At 32.6% G+C, this 13438-nt stretch overlaps 1 protein-coding gene across 2 annotated transcripts; it reads right to left on the bottom strand.

The window, feature by feature from the left end:
- Positions 3794–8693, bottom strand: LOC105171237 (transcription factor TGA1). Of its 2 annotated transcripts, XM_011092274.2 has the most exons (10): positions 8567–8693; positions 8344–8470; positions 6676–6841; positions 6506–6580; positions 6029–6088; positions 5842–5919; positions 5650–5710; positions 5195–5466; positions 4515–4742; positions 3794–4259 (listed from the first exon to the last, which is right to left on the bottom strand). In XM_011092274.2, exons 3-10 carry the CDS (start codon positions 6829–6831, stop codon positions 4107–4109), a joined length of 1083 nt encoding a protein of 360 aa, XP_011090576.1. In that variant the 5' UTR covers positions 6832–6841; positions 8344–8470; positions 8567–8693; the 3' UTR covers positions 3794–4106. The 2 variants fall into 2 exon arrangements, with proteins under 2 accessions (XP_011090576.1, XP_011090575.1); XM_011092273.2 differs by lacking the exon at positions 8567–8693 and having other exon boundaries at positions 8344–8530.

The following is a 13438-nucleotide window of genomic DNA, read 5'->3' as shown; positions in this document are numbered from 1 at the left end:
AATTCTGATAAGAACCCCGATCTATGACATGTGTGTTTATCGGTTATCCCGAGGGTGTCAAAGGGTATAGGCTATGGGTACAAAGCTAGCTGGGTTTTAAGGTGTTAATAAATAGAGATGTCATATTCAATAAAAATGAGATGCCTTGCCTTAAAACTTTAGACATAGCTCAAAACGACACCACATTTAATAAGATGGAGGATAACATAGAGGATAACCAACAAGAGGGGGGAGATAGAAGCACAAATTTCTAAACACCTAGAAGAACAACACTTAGAACACCCGAAAAACACGAACATAGAAACAAACCTTGATGACTATCAATTAGCTAGAGATAGGAGTAGGAGACAAACTAGGATGTCTTCAAAATACTTAGAGATTACCAAGTTGTTTTAAACACTAAAATTCCTGAACCTACGAGCGTAGAAGAAGCCACAAAATCGAAAAATTGGCTTACTGCCATGGAGAAAGAAATGAAATCCCTTAGGGATAATAAAACATGGATCTTACTACCTAAACCTTCTAAATGCTCTATAGTATATTGTAAATGGATCTTCAAGGTTAAACAAGAGAATCCCATAACATATAAAACTAGGTTAATAGCTAAAGGATTCACACGAAAAGAGGGTATTGACTACAATAAAAATTTTTCTCGCGTTGTGAAATACACTACTGTTCGCATTGTACTTGCTCTTACTGCTCATTATAATTGGGAGTTAAAACAAATGGATGTGAAAACTGCATTTCTTCATGGGGACTTAGATGAGAATATCTATATGCATCAATCTTTTGGCTTCATTGATAAAACAAAATTTGATTATGTGTGGCACTTGAAAAAATCCCTCTATGGTTTGAAACAGCCCCCCCGACAATGGAATAAAAAGTTTGATCTTTTTATGCTTTCTTTTAACTTTAAAAGAAGTGAATATGACCATTGTCTTTATTTCAATTATATTGATAACTGTCCTATTTTCTTAGTATTATATCTGGATGACATGCTTATCTCTAGTCCTAATCTTAAATTGATTGATGATTTGCAAAAGGATTTGTGTAAGACTTTTGAAATAAAAAATCTTGGTAATGCGAAAAGGATCCTTGGAATGGATATTACTAGGACAGAAAAAAGTCGAAAATTCTTCTAAATTGAAGGACTTATATTCTGTCTATCTTGAAAAAAATTTCTATGGAAAATAGCAAACCTGTCTCTGTCCCTCTTGCTGCTCATCTCCAACTATACAGGGATCAATGCCCTAAATACGATTTTGAAAAGGATAAAATGAGTAAAGTACCTTATTCGAATGTTATCGGCTCTTTAATATTTCTTATGATTTGTTCTCGACCCGATATTACTTATGCCATCAGTTATCTAAACAGGTATATGTCTAACCCTGGCCCTCCACATTGGGAGGCCCTGAAATAGCTTCTTAGATACCTTCGTGGTTCTATTGATATCTGTATTACTTTCTCGAAATTCTCTTATAACATTCATTTGATTGGTTACATGGATTCGAATTATGCAAATGATAGGGATAGTAGAAAATCTACTACTTCTTACATATTCTCTTTGTGTGGTTCATGCATTAGTTGGAAGTCTCAATTACAACACATAGTTGCATTATCCATAACTAAAGCCGAGTACATAGCTACCATTGAAGCCTTTAAAGAGGCAATATGGTTGGAAGGTTTGATAAAAGAAATTGGTTTTCTTAAAAACAAACTCACTATATTTTCTGACAATCAGTCTTCAATACAATTATGTAAAAATCCTGTGTTCCATGATAGGACCAAGTATATAGATGTTAGATATCATTTTATTCGTAATATTGTGAGTAAAGAACTTATAAAACTTGAGAAAATCAAAACTGACTATAACCCAACTGATATGGGTACAAAATGCTTGCCTGCTGAAAAGTTTCTTCTGTGTTTGAAAATACTAAACCTTTTCCCTAACTGACACGATTGGTGGAAATGTTAGTTTTCGTGTCATTGCAGGTACCTGGAAGCTTTCTATGGCAATGATGAATTAGCCAGATCCTAAAAGACTCCTGACCTATGACCTTGAGTCTTTGGTCCAAGGTGGAGCATGTTATAACTTATAGCCCAAAGTCCATTTAACAAAGTAAGCCCATCATTAGAGACCCACTGCTCCAAACCCAGTAAGACCTACTGGTTCGACCCTAAAACCCAACCCATGACTTATCCCTTATATACTATTCAGCAAACCCTTTGATCTCATTTTCCCCTTTTCTTCTCCTTGAGTGCCGACTACTTCTTTCTTCACTCTCTCTCTCAAATCTCTTTGATTTTGTTTCCTCTCCTTCACCGGATATCATGACAACTTTCCTTAGCCAATTCAATGGCAATTGGAAAGCTGTTGAGGCATTCCTTATATGGGATATTTCAACCCCTTTAAAAGGGTGATATCCTTTTCGATCTAGATACCGAAAAAAAAAAAACAACGAACTCTCTTATCTCTCTTTTCTGAAGACGTTCAGAGTGAACGAGCAAGCTCTCTGTGAACCTTTGTGACGAGAGATTAAGAGGACTGTGAGACCTTTGTGGTTTCGGGTTGGAGGTGGAGCAATCGTGGGCTGAAACGTTCTTTGTGAACAGTGCTATTGGATCTGGCTATTCCTGAGCTGTAATCTGCAGATCTGTAAAAGCTTAAGATTTGTTCTTTCTTTATTCTTTATTATTCATTATATTTGTAATATCAGTTTGTATTTTAAGGAGTTTCGTACTCCACATTATTGTAATAGTTGATTAGGGTCTTGAGGTTACCACTCTACACATACACATATATATACATATATACATAAATATATAAAAAAAATACATGATTTGACAATAAATAGTATTTTTTGTCTCTCAAAACACAAAATTAAACATACAATACTTATTTTAAATTATCTTCAAAAACAAATTCAATCATACACACTATCTCTAACACACACTTATTTATTTTTGTTTTTCTCTCTCTATCTCCACAAAACACAACAAAACAATCAGAAAATGAATCCAAACAATATAATTCTTTTGTTACTTCTCTGTCAAATCAGTCTTCCAAGCTTGAAGAAAATGGTGGAAATGGAGCTTATAACCAATTTAATGAAGACAACAAGCTCCAAGGCAGGAAAAGGGTGTTTTTTTTCCTCCTTCCAATGCCTTTTCCCTCCATACTAACGCCTAATCTAATGGTAGGGACAAAAAGTGTTAAAAATATAATAATATGAAAACTAATAATATTAAGTATGAAAGTTTGAGAACCAAAACCAAAACCGTATAAGTGGGTAAGTATAAGAACCAAAATCGTATTTATGCCATTCATTTTGTTAATCATGGAAATTGTATTGAACATTGTTTCAAGTAAGGAGTGATCTTTTATTTAGGCGTCCATTTTACATTTCGAACAGGTTTTAGTTTCGGTACAAACATTTTGCTCAGCAAAAACCCACACGTCAAAAACACACCAAAATCAAACAAAGAGTACCAAAAAAGCACCCTCCAAAGCAACATGGAGCCTAGCGGTCCGTGTTCCAAATTCTGTTAAAATTGACATCAATTTAATTGACTGAACCAAAATCGTAACGTTTCACCAAAATTAAGGACCAAAATCGTAACGTTTCACAAAAATTAAGGACCAAAATCGTAACGTTTCACAAAAATTAAGGACCAAAATCGTGCATCCAAATGTTCAGGGACCAAAATCAATTTTGGCGTTAAGTATAGGAAAAAAAAAGGTGTAATTTACCCTCCATACCTATAAATGACATTTCTCATTGCCATCGCAACATATATTAAGGACCGTCGCATACAAGAGACAATCAAGCCTGAAAAATTTACAGTCAAAATAGAATAATAAAACTAGACATACAGAATGATGCCTCAGCAGACAATGAAAGGCACAATCAGCACAAAAACTGAAAAAGAATACAAGATAACTGAAAAAGTATCTGCAGACTTCCTCTTCAGACAGCTAATTGATCATATGTACAAATTCTCAATCATAGGAAGCAGCTCAAAAATGGGCAGACAGCTGAGGTTTGTGTTGAGTTCTTACCACACTGATAGTTTAACTAAAATGAGAGTGGAGCTGATGCATCCGCTCAGGGTTGCTCACGAGGACGCGAAGACCAACACGAACTTAGTGCACGAAGTCGTTTCATGTACTCTCCCAGGGCAAGCAGGCCTCGAGCTGCTTGGCGGGTTGTAAGAATACGAGAGATCTGCTGCAGGGTCTCTTGCCGAAGATGATCAGCCTGCTAAGAGGAAAAGGGATAATTAAAAAACAAAACAAAACAAAAAGACCTTGAGATTCTGGTTTTATAAGTGTAAGACTAGATGGCTTTTATTGATGTTGTAAAGTGTTAGATAACCTTTTTAGTAAATGAGCTTATAAAATTCAAAAACTTTTTAGACTTTTCTCCAAACGACATTGCTCAGAAAGTTCTTGATCATTGCTCTAACTATGAACCTTTGCATGAGATAAAAAGAGAAAGCAAAGAAAGATTTACCTGAACTACAAACCGGACTAGAGCATCCAACTTGTCTATTGCACCACGAATTTGAGTAAGATAATTCCTTTCGCCAAGTTGAGCGGTAGCTATGGTTTCGGCTAAAATATGCTGGAGTTTTTCCATTCCCTGTGACAAAGCATCTTCGGCTTGCTGACAGGATTGTGTGAGATTGCACACGTCCAAACGTTGTTGTTCTGACAAGGGCTCTAGATGCGGCAAGAGAACCTGTTTTAAACATATGCACCTACAGTTATTAATGACATTCCACATTTAGGATAACAAATATGAGAAACATGCGATGACTTGACTAGGAAATATATATTGTGACAAGGCTTGTTCAGCTTCATTCTTGAGGTGGCTGAGAAGGATAGTAAAACAGTATGATTCAGCTAACTCTCTATGCATGGATGTGTAATAATATGTAAAATTGAAGATATATGCATTGAACTGTGATCAGCAAACTATGACAAAACTAATTTTTTAATAAAATGCAGTTGGGGGGGATTCAATCTTGATAACAAGTTTTTAACAATATTATTGAACTATCATGCTTTGAAACCACGCGTATCAGTTGTAAGTTTCTAAACCGTTCCAAGAAAATGCTCTTCGCCCTCGTTTCTCAATCAGAAAAGGATAGGGACAGTATATGTTAAAGTCTGGAACAAAATGTGCATCACCTTTAGGAGTTCTGAAGGCCGAAAGCCCCCAATCCACAAGAAAAAGCGTTCAGCCGGTGTTTTCCACAAGCCTGACATAATATAGAAGACATCTGCACTTGCAGCTGTAGCTTTCATGGTAAAGAGATCCAAATAATGCCTAATTCCACCCTCAACAAAAATGCGGAGCTCCATATCTCCAATATCAGAATGCAAAGCGTTCCTCAGATCGGAGATTTGTCTGTTTTGTTCCTCCACCCAGTGTCCATACTCCATCTCGAATGTAGCAATTCCTGCATGTTCAAAGAGGGAACCAGAACTTATGAGAAGAATAAAATATTGAATGAGATAAAGTATTAAAACAACTAAGCCAAGTTTGATAGCGGGAGATAATTCCAAACACATCATTGCAAAGTTTGATTAGGAACACATTTTGTAACAAGGAAACTGAAACTGGTTGCGCTGATCCTATAAACCTGGGTTTATACTTCCAGAGTAACCAAGCTGGCTAGTATCTATACCACCTACGTGCAGACCCTGCAGCAGAAAATTTCGTCTTAAGACTCTGTCTCTTTTTAAGAGCGAAAGGGGATAACATTTGAAATCTGTTGCTCTGATTATTAACAGAATCACTTGAGCAGTAGAAACCATTATTAACAGAAATTTACCTGTTGTCTGGCTCGCCGAAGTTCTTCTTCTAACTGAATAAGTCTCAATTTACAATTTTCTAATTGCTGAACATAGGCCTGTGGAACAAAATTTAGATCAGGCAACTAGGCTGTCTGGTCTATGTTAATGGCTTTCTAGTAAGGGCGGAAAATAATTAACAAGAACATTCTGATGGTCTGGTTGTACCTTTTTCCGCAAACGACTTTTACGAGCAGCCTCACGGTTCTGTGCCAAGCGTCTGAGTACCTATAACCCCAACTCCAGACCAGTCACGATATAACAATGATGGCATTTTTGGTTGACAATATGAAAGGAATTTTAGAAGTGGGAAGATGTCAATGAACTTGACATAAATTAGTGGATTCAAAAAGATTATACGCATTGACAAGGCGACATCCTTTATATATTAATGTGAACGTTCCATAGTAGATCAATGCATGCATAAGTAGACAACATCAACTACATTAAAACCATCATATGATGTTGTAATGCCTGCATTTTGATTGTCTTTTTTCTCACTAAATAAGATGATTTTGCATATCTTTATAAATCACAATTTGACTGATACAACTGAATACCCGTAACATGGCACATGCAACAAGAACTAGTGCTGGCTAATCTAATGAAGCCAAGATAGATAGTAGACTCCCTTCGCATATCCACCTTATCATCTGGTTTACTTGCTTCTTGATCATACTTGTTGGAAGGTCCAACAGTTCCATGAGAAGTATCCTCTGACTAGATAGGCACAAAAAACAAGTCAGTTAACAAGTTGGGCAAATTATCCAAGGAACAAGTTAACATCCGTGAATAGTTATTACAATGTATTTCACCTGGTTGTCTAACTTAGCTTCAATCTCTAGCATCATCGGTGAAGAGGTATCCAGCAAGTTGTTTCCTTTGAAATCTCCCCACATAGGCAGTTGATGGATCGGCTCGTATATGCCCATACGTCTAGAGGGAACAAAGTGGGTGGATGCAGAATTCATTCTGTTCTGACTGTTAGTCAATGGAATTAAGTTAGCTCTTACCTCAATTTGTAATCAAATAAATGGAACAAGAGAGATATAACCTAACTTCACTAAGAATCTACTAGGCATAATTTGCAATCCCGAGGAATTGGAATCATGAAACAGGACCGAATCAGACTCCCAAGTTCAGACCAAAAATCCAAACTCAAGAGTATAACTGCTATCTGTGGAGTTCCTAATGTAATCAGATCCCCTGAAGCTTTGGTTTGGCAGGTGGGAGAAAACAACATTAGCATCAAATTAGGCGTAAAGCAAACTTTCTCAAAGAATTTTACGTCCAATCAATTGCGTGATTGGTCCATGTATTCTTTCCAGAATATATTCCTATTTCATTTGATCAGAGATGAAACATGATTGCGGTGAAAGGGATCTAACAACTGAATTCTTGAATGGACTTGCTCTCGTAGCTCGGTCAAATGAAGTTTTCAACAAATGAAGATGAGAAGAGATGAGATAAAGCCAATATGGTAGTATGAGGACTGCAATAAACAAAGGAACAAAAGCATCTTCACAGAGCTGTCAAATTGAGCATCATCTTTTAATTTCAAAGCAATATGACTAAACATGGCCAAGACTTTCACAATACCAATTGTGAGATTCTGCAAGCAACAGATATTTGCCACATCGAAAAATGTAAAAATAAGCTGTCGCATTCACAATCCAATCATCCATCAGGAGTTAAGAAGAAATCAACTGCGAACACCAAAGGATTATGATCCATACTAGTTATGCGTAACCGGTTAAGAGTCGATGAAAAGGTATCCGTGACTAATTTGCTCGATTGCAGGAGACAGAAATCAAATTTAAATTTGACAGCTATGCTGGTTCATATCAGTTAAGACTCCGCAAATCCTATTAAAAGAGTTTCAAACATCATGCTATATGTCTGCTGTTAGAACACACTTAAACCATAATCCCACCAAACCATATGAAAGGTCACATCTTTTGCAGCTATGTTAGAAGTTCATCACTGATTGATGAAGAGCCATCATACCGGAACTTTTCTAGCATAAATTGAACAGCAAAGAACATTTGTTTGGACAGGCACACTGAAAGAAAACAAGTAACAGAACCATTGGCACATACTCAACATAATTAAAGAAAAAACAAGCTGAAAAACAACATCTTACCTTTTTTTTCCATAATAGGTAAAACAAAACAGCAAAAGGAAGGAAAAAAACACAAACATATATGCACAAACATGTCTGGCTCTATGTATCTATATGCAACAATAGATCCTCTTCCAACTTAAAGAATTCTTGATCTTGATCAACCATATCATCAAGAGAAGAAAGCCCTTAAACTGAGCAACGCCAAAAGATCTTCTCAAACAAGAACAAGGGGAAAAGACCACACAAATAGGAGAAATCAAACCAATAAAACTGATACAAGTCTTTGATACTCTTACTAACCCATTTCACCATTTCAAGAACCATTCATAGAAACACAGAGAAAGAGCGAAATGGAGACCTTAATGGTGAAACTAAAGAGCCCACTTTGAGAAATAAGCTTCCCGCTCAGTTGACAGCCCTCAACCAAGAAAAGTTACCAGAGGCAAACTACACTGCTCCAAAACCCATCTCCCATGCGTGGTTTGCTGCAGTGAGGAAGAAGCATCGAATATGAATGTGAACGCCACATCTTTTTTCAAAATATTTCTATTTATATGGCCAATAGAAAGCAAGAAGCTTACTGTAACTGTTGCCTTATAGATTAGTATGATATAGATTATGTTACAATTATGCAAGTGTGTGGGGTATGTGTGTGTGTGCGTGAAGGGATATTATAGTTTGGAGTTGTAGTGTGTGTGTGTGTGTGTGTGGAGGTGGGCGTTATCGTAAGCTACAGTAAAATGATCAGCAAGAGTTATTATAGAAATATATATATATATATATATAAGATTTCCACTAAGAAAGGAGCAGGGAAGCAACAGTGTTTATGTAGTGCTTAATGCTTGTTTGAATATGCGCACCAGGTCACTCTCACTACACTTTGCTCATTTGCCTTGCCCCAACAACCCCCAACACCCCCCCACCCCCACCCTCACCCACAAGTCCCCCTAATAGGAATTTTTTTTTTCCTGCTAATTATATCACCTATTCTAATATTTAATATAATTATATGTAAATTTTTTATAATTTAAAAAATTATATTTAGCAGTACGTTTGTTTCTTTTAATAAAAAGATTTCTCCACTACTTAAAATTTGTCGAATTTATTGATATTAATAAAAAAAAACTAAATGAAACTTCATACTCACCCTTGATTGACCTATATATTTCATAAATCAAGAAAAAAAATATATTGTAGCCCTCTTGCATATTTTATTTTATTTAATATATACACGAAATATGTATAATTTTTTTAAAAATAATCATATAAAAATAAAAAATCTCTACACTCACAAATAACGGTTATTGATACTGTTGTACTAATATTTTGTGAAGTCAAAAATGTCATTCAATGGATTAGATAACTAACTTATGTGACTTATCGGACGGCTGAGTCGCTAACTTTTCTTATCTTAGAGGACGTTTGGCAAATAATACTGAGTGTTACATTACCTCACTCTGTTAGTAGTAGTGCGCTTTATCGATTACGACGTATCCCTTGGTCGAGGGAGAAACCACACCTTGAATATTGCTGTATTGTACGAATCTACCCTTTACTTAATGAAATTTACATTTATCGAAAAAAAAAAAAACTTATGTGACTTTTTAAATTTCACATTAACTGATAAATTTGTTTTTTTCTTTCTTTTTCTTTTTTTTAATGTAATGAATTGGCTATATATTCTACTCTTATTTATAATATATATTAAATTGTAAAATATTATTTATTTATACACACGTAAGACGACATGCAATCATCATATAATAGTAATTATAATTAAATAAATTACTTGCTAACAACTAAATAACATATAAACATCATATTTTATTTAAAGAATTTGTTGACATCACAAAAGTCTTTTCGTACGTGGAATTTTTGTTTTCTACTTCCAAGATATCTATTTACATTATTAAATAGTAAATAGTTTAGTCAATTTTTTGATAAAAGAAAAAAATAATAATATCAGGCTATATAACAAGTCCTAATATCTGCCAAGAAAAGTAGTAATATTGATATTTTAATTCATATATTAATTAAAAGATTATAATTATTTTTTTTATAATATACAAATCATGTGTTGTATTTAATTTAATTTACAATAAAAAACAGATTGGGCATTTTCCACATGACTTTAATTGGATTGCTATTTCTAAAAAATTAGAGTCCTTATCACTTGGCATCTTTCACGATACAACTTTTATTAATATAATCTTTTGATTAGAAGAAATCGTTATAATTCATTATTATAATTTTTGAATGAATATTAATTAATCGGGCTGTGCAGCGACTATTATCCATTATTTTTATAAACAATGCTAAAATATTAGTTACAGTTAAAGAATTATAACAAAAGTTTGTGTTATATATAGTACAATCATGACGAATATTGATTAAATGTGGTCAAAATATAAGAGCTCGTTTGTTTGTGTTTTCAATGAGATTATTTTTACTTTTCACTATTTGGGTAGTTGGGATTTTGTTTGGTCAAGCCATTTTCATTGAGAATGCGTTCCTATTTTAATTTTGAACTTTTTGAAATTATAGGTCACATGGGTTGGTCATACTTGTTAGCATGTCTTTTCTTGTTTCAAATCAAATAAAACTGCTTTCTCTCCCAACTATTTTGGTCACGAATCAAATCATTTTCAAATCTTAGTAATACTTGTCAGCATGTCTTATTATTTGACTATCAAGTATTTTTCAACTTAGGAGTGAAAAAATATTAATAAAAAGACGAGGGATGGTGAGAGCTAAGTTTTTCTCTGGAAAAATACATTAAATAATTTTAATGTAATTAGATTTGATTGGAGAGTGCGTAACACGCGCTTCATAAGAGGGTGAGACAGATGCAGGAGTTTAAATAATTGTTGGCGTTCCGCGGGAAGTGAAGTGACGGAAGCAAACTGCTCCTCACAATATATTTATTTTTTTAAAAAAAAAAGAAAAGAAATTGATGGGAAAAAAATATTAGAAATCCCATTAAAATAATTATTAAATTTTTTAATATTAAAAATATCATTTCGATTCAAAAATTACTTCATTATGAGTTCTTCTATTTATTGATATTTAATTTTAAAAAAATTAAGTATGCTTAAATTATTTTTGAAAATATTAAATTATATTATTTTAAAAAAATTAAAATTATGCTTACGCTTCTTTTGAAAATTATCAATTTATACCTGACTCCGTTCCATTGGAATTTGAACACAAAATGCAGACATAAACAAAAACAAATTACATAAGTTTTAAATTTTGTTCCTCACTGAATATTCTCATGTATATTTTTATACTTATAAACGGAAAAATATGATATACATATATAAAATGAAGTTAACATCATTATATTTTTTTCTTTGGTAAGTACAAAAAATATTTAATTTAAATTATTTTCAAAAAATAAAAATTATTAACTATTTAATAAATGTTTCTTAAAAAGAAAAAGGCGATACGTATCAGAATCCCAAAAATAGTTAATCGCAATAAAAAAACATGCACTCCACGTCAGAATTAATATATATTTAAATAAATAACTGACAATGAGACCAATAATAGAGTACTACAACATCCATATATTATAATTTTAATTTTTATAATTACTATCTAATTATATATATAAGTAATATAGCACATTCAATCCACTGAACTATAAAAAACCCTAATAATCTTTTTTTTTTAATTAGAAAATTAGGAATAAAGCTGCAGATCAGCTCAAAGTCAAAAAATTAAAATGTTTAACAAGTTTGATACAGCTTCTTTTTTCCAACTAATGACTCTTCAAATCTTTTAGAGACATTTATAACCCTTTGCACTCTCCACTTGCCATTATAGATTTGCTTCCTCTCTCACTCTCTCTCTCTCTCACACACACACAGTACTACAGCTTGGAAAAATCTCAATATCCAGTCATTGATTTTATTTTATTTTTTTTATTTGAGTAAATCGATTACTACTACGCCATGAACCGCTTTAATTATTAGTAATTGATATATTAATTATCAATATTAAATATATTTATAATTAATTAACAACTACTAACTAGTAAAGTAAATTATACATTGATGGGATTTCAACCAATGATCTTATGATTGTGGGATAGTTCATCAATAGTTGATATATTAATTATCATTATCAACCAAGTATTGGAAGAATCGACATGAGTCGGGAGTTGACAAGAACGCAACGGATGCATCAAAATAAGTATATTTAAATTCTAAATCGAAAGGGAATTAGTTCCTTAATTCCGGACTTTCGGCACTCAAGAAGCAGAAAAGAAATTTGAAGTAAAACAAGCGGCTATTAACCAAATACTCACAGATTGATAGGATTTGAACTGATGATCATAAAGTTATGAAGTCTTAGTTTCGCCAATCGAATTATGCCTTATTAATTATTCTTATCCTATTAATATTATACGTCGATCATTAGTTTTTTTTTTTTTATGTTTCTCTTTTCATGTTTTCTTAATTTCGAGATTGTTAAATTTTTTAATTATTTAAAAAATAATTGTAATTTTTTTTCATAATAATATGAAAATTTGAGATGAAAAAAAAAAGCAAAGAATAGCAAATAATATAGCGTTCGAGTTTTAGATTTATTTTTTTAAAATTCATTCAAGTATTAAATTGCGTACTACAAAGAATACGTTGAACATTGTCTCGTATGGAAAAGTCGAGATAGTTTTAAAGAGTTTATAAGCTTTTTTGAGTTGATAAATATTAAAAAAAAAAAAAGGGAAAAGTACGAATCCTTCATTATATTTATTTATACAAACAGTACTTGACACTTAAACACTTGACATTTGGCACGTTTATTTGATTAAATAAAGCCAGTGCTAGGGAATAGGGGATGGGTTTTATTTATTTTTATAATTAATTTTAATTATAAATATAAATGTGATCTTATTCACGAATACTTTTTTATTTTATAAAGCGTGTTTCTTTTCAAAATGATGCATAGTTCAAATCAAAAGTTGTTTGTTTCAATCGAAAGGGTGCATCTTTTATATTTTTACGCAAATTTATATTTGTAGTCTTTTAGTATAGGAGGTTCAACACTTTTAATCTCTATTTTATGAAAATTTTAAAATGGTCCCAAAATTAAAAAAAATTGACACATTTAGTCCTCTGATTTACAGGATTTATGGGATTAAATATGTCAAGTTATTTAAATTATGGGACCATTTTAAAAATTTCATAAAATATAGGACTAAATGTGTCGAGTTTTCTCAATTTTAAAATCATTTTAAAAATTTCATAAATTAAAGAACTAAAAATGTTAAACCTCTATCATATAGGATTAAAAGTAAAATTTTACGTATAATTTTAGTAATTTTTGCCACAATTGAATATCCTTTTCTTGTTAACCCTAAAAAATTAAAAATGTTATATTTTTACCTCCCAATTAATGATTTTTTTAAATATAAAATGACAGGGGAAAATTCATCTGATTAGACA

Source organism: Sesamum indicum, linkage group LG9 (genome assembly GCF_000512975.1).
Source record: "Sesamum indicum cultivar Zhongzhi No. 13 linkage group LG9, S_indicum_v1.0, whole genome shotgun sequence".
Classification (NCBI taxonomy): domain Eukaryota; kingdom Viridiplantae; phylum Streptophyta; class Magnoliopsida; order Lamiales; family Pedaliaceae; genus Sesamum; species Sesamum indicum.
The sequence above is the reverse complement of the archived record's forward strand: the minus strand, read 5'-3'. Positions and strand labels throughout refer to the sequence as shown.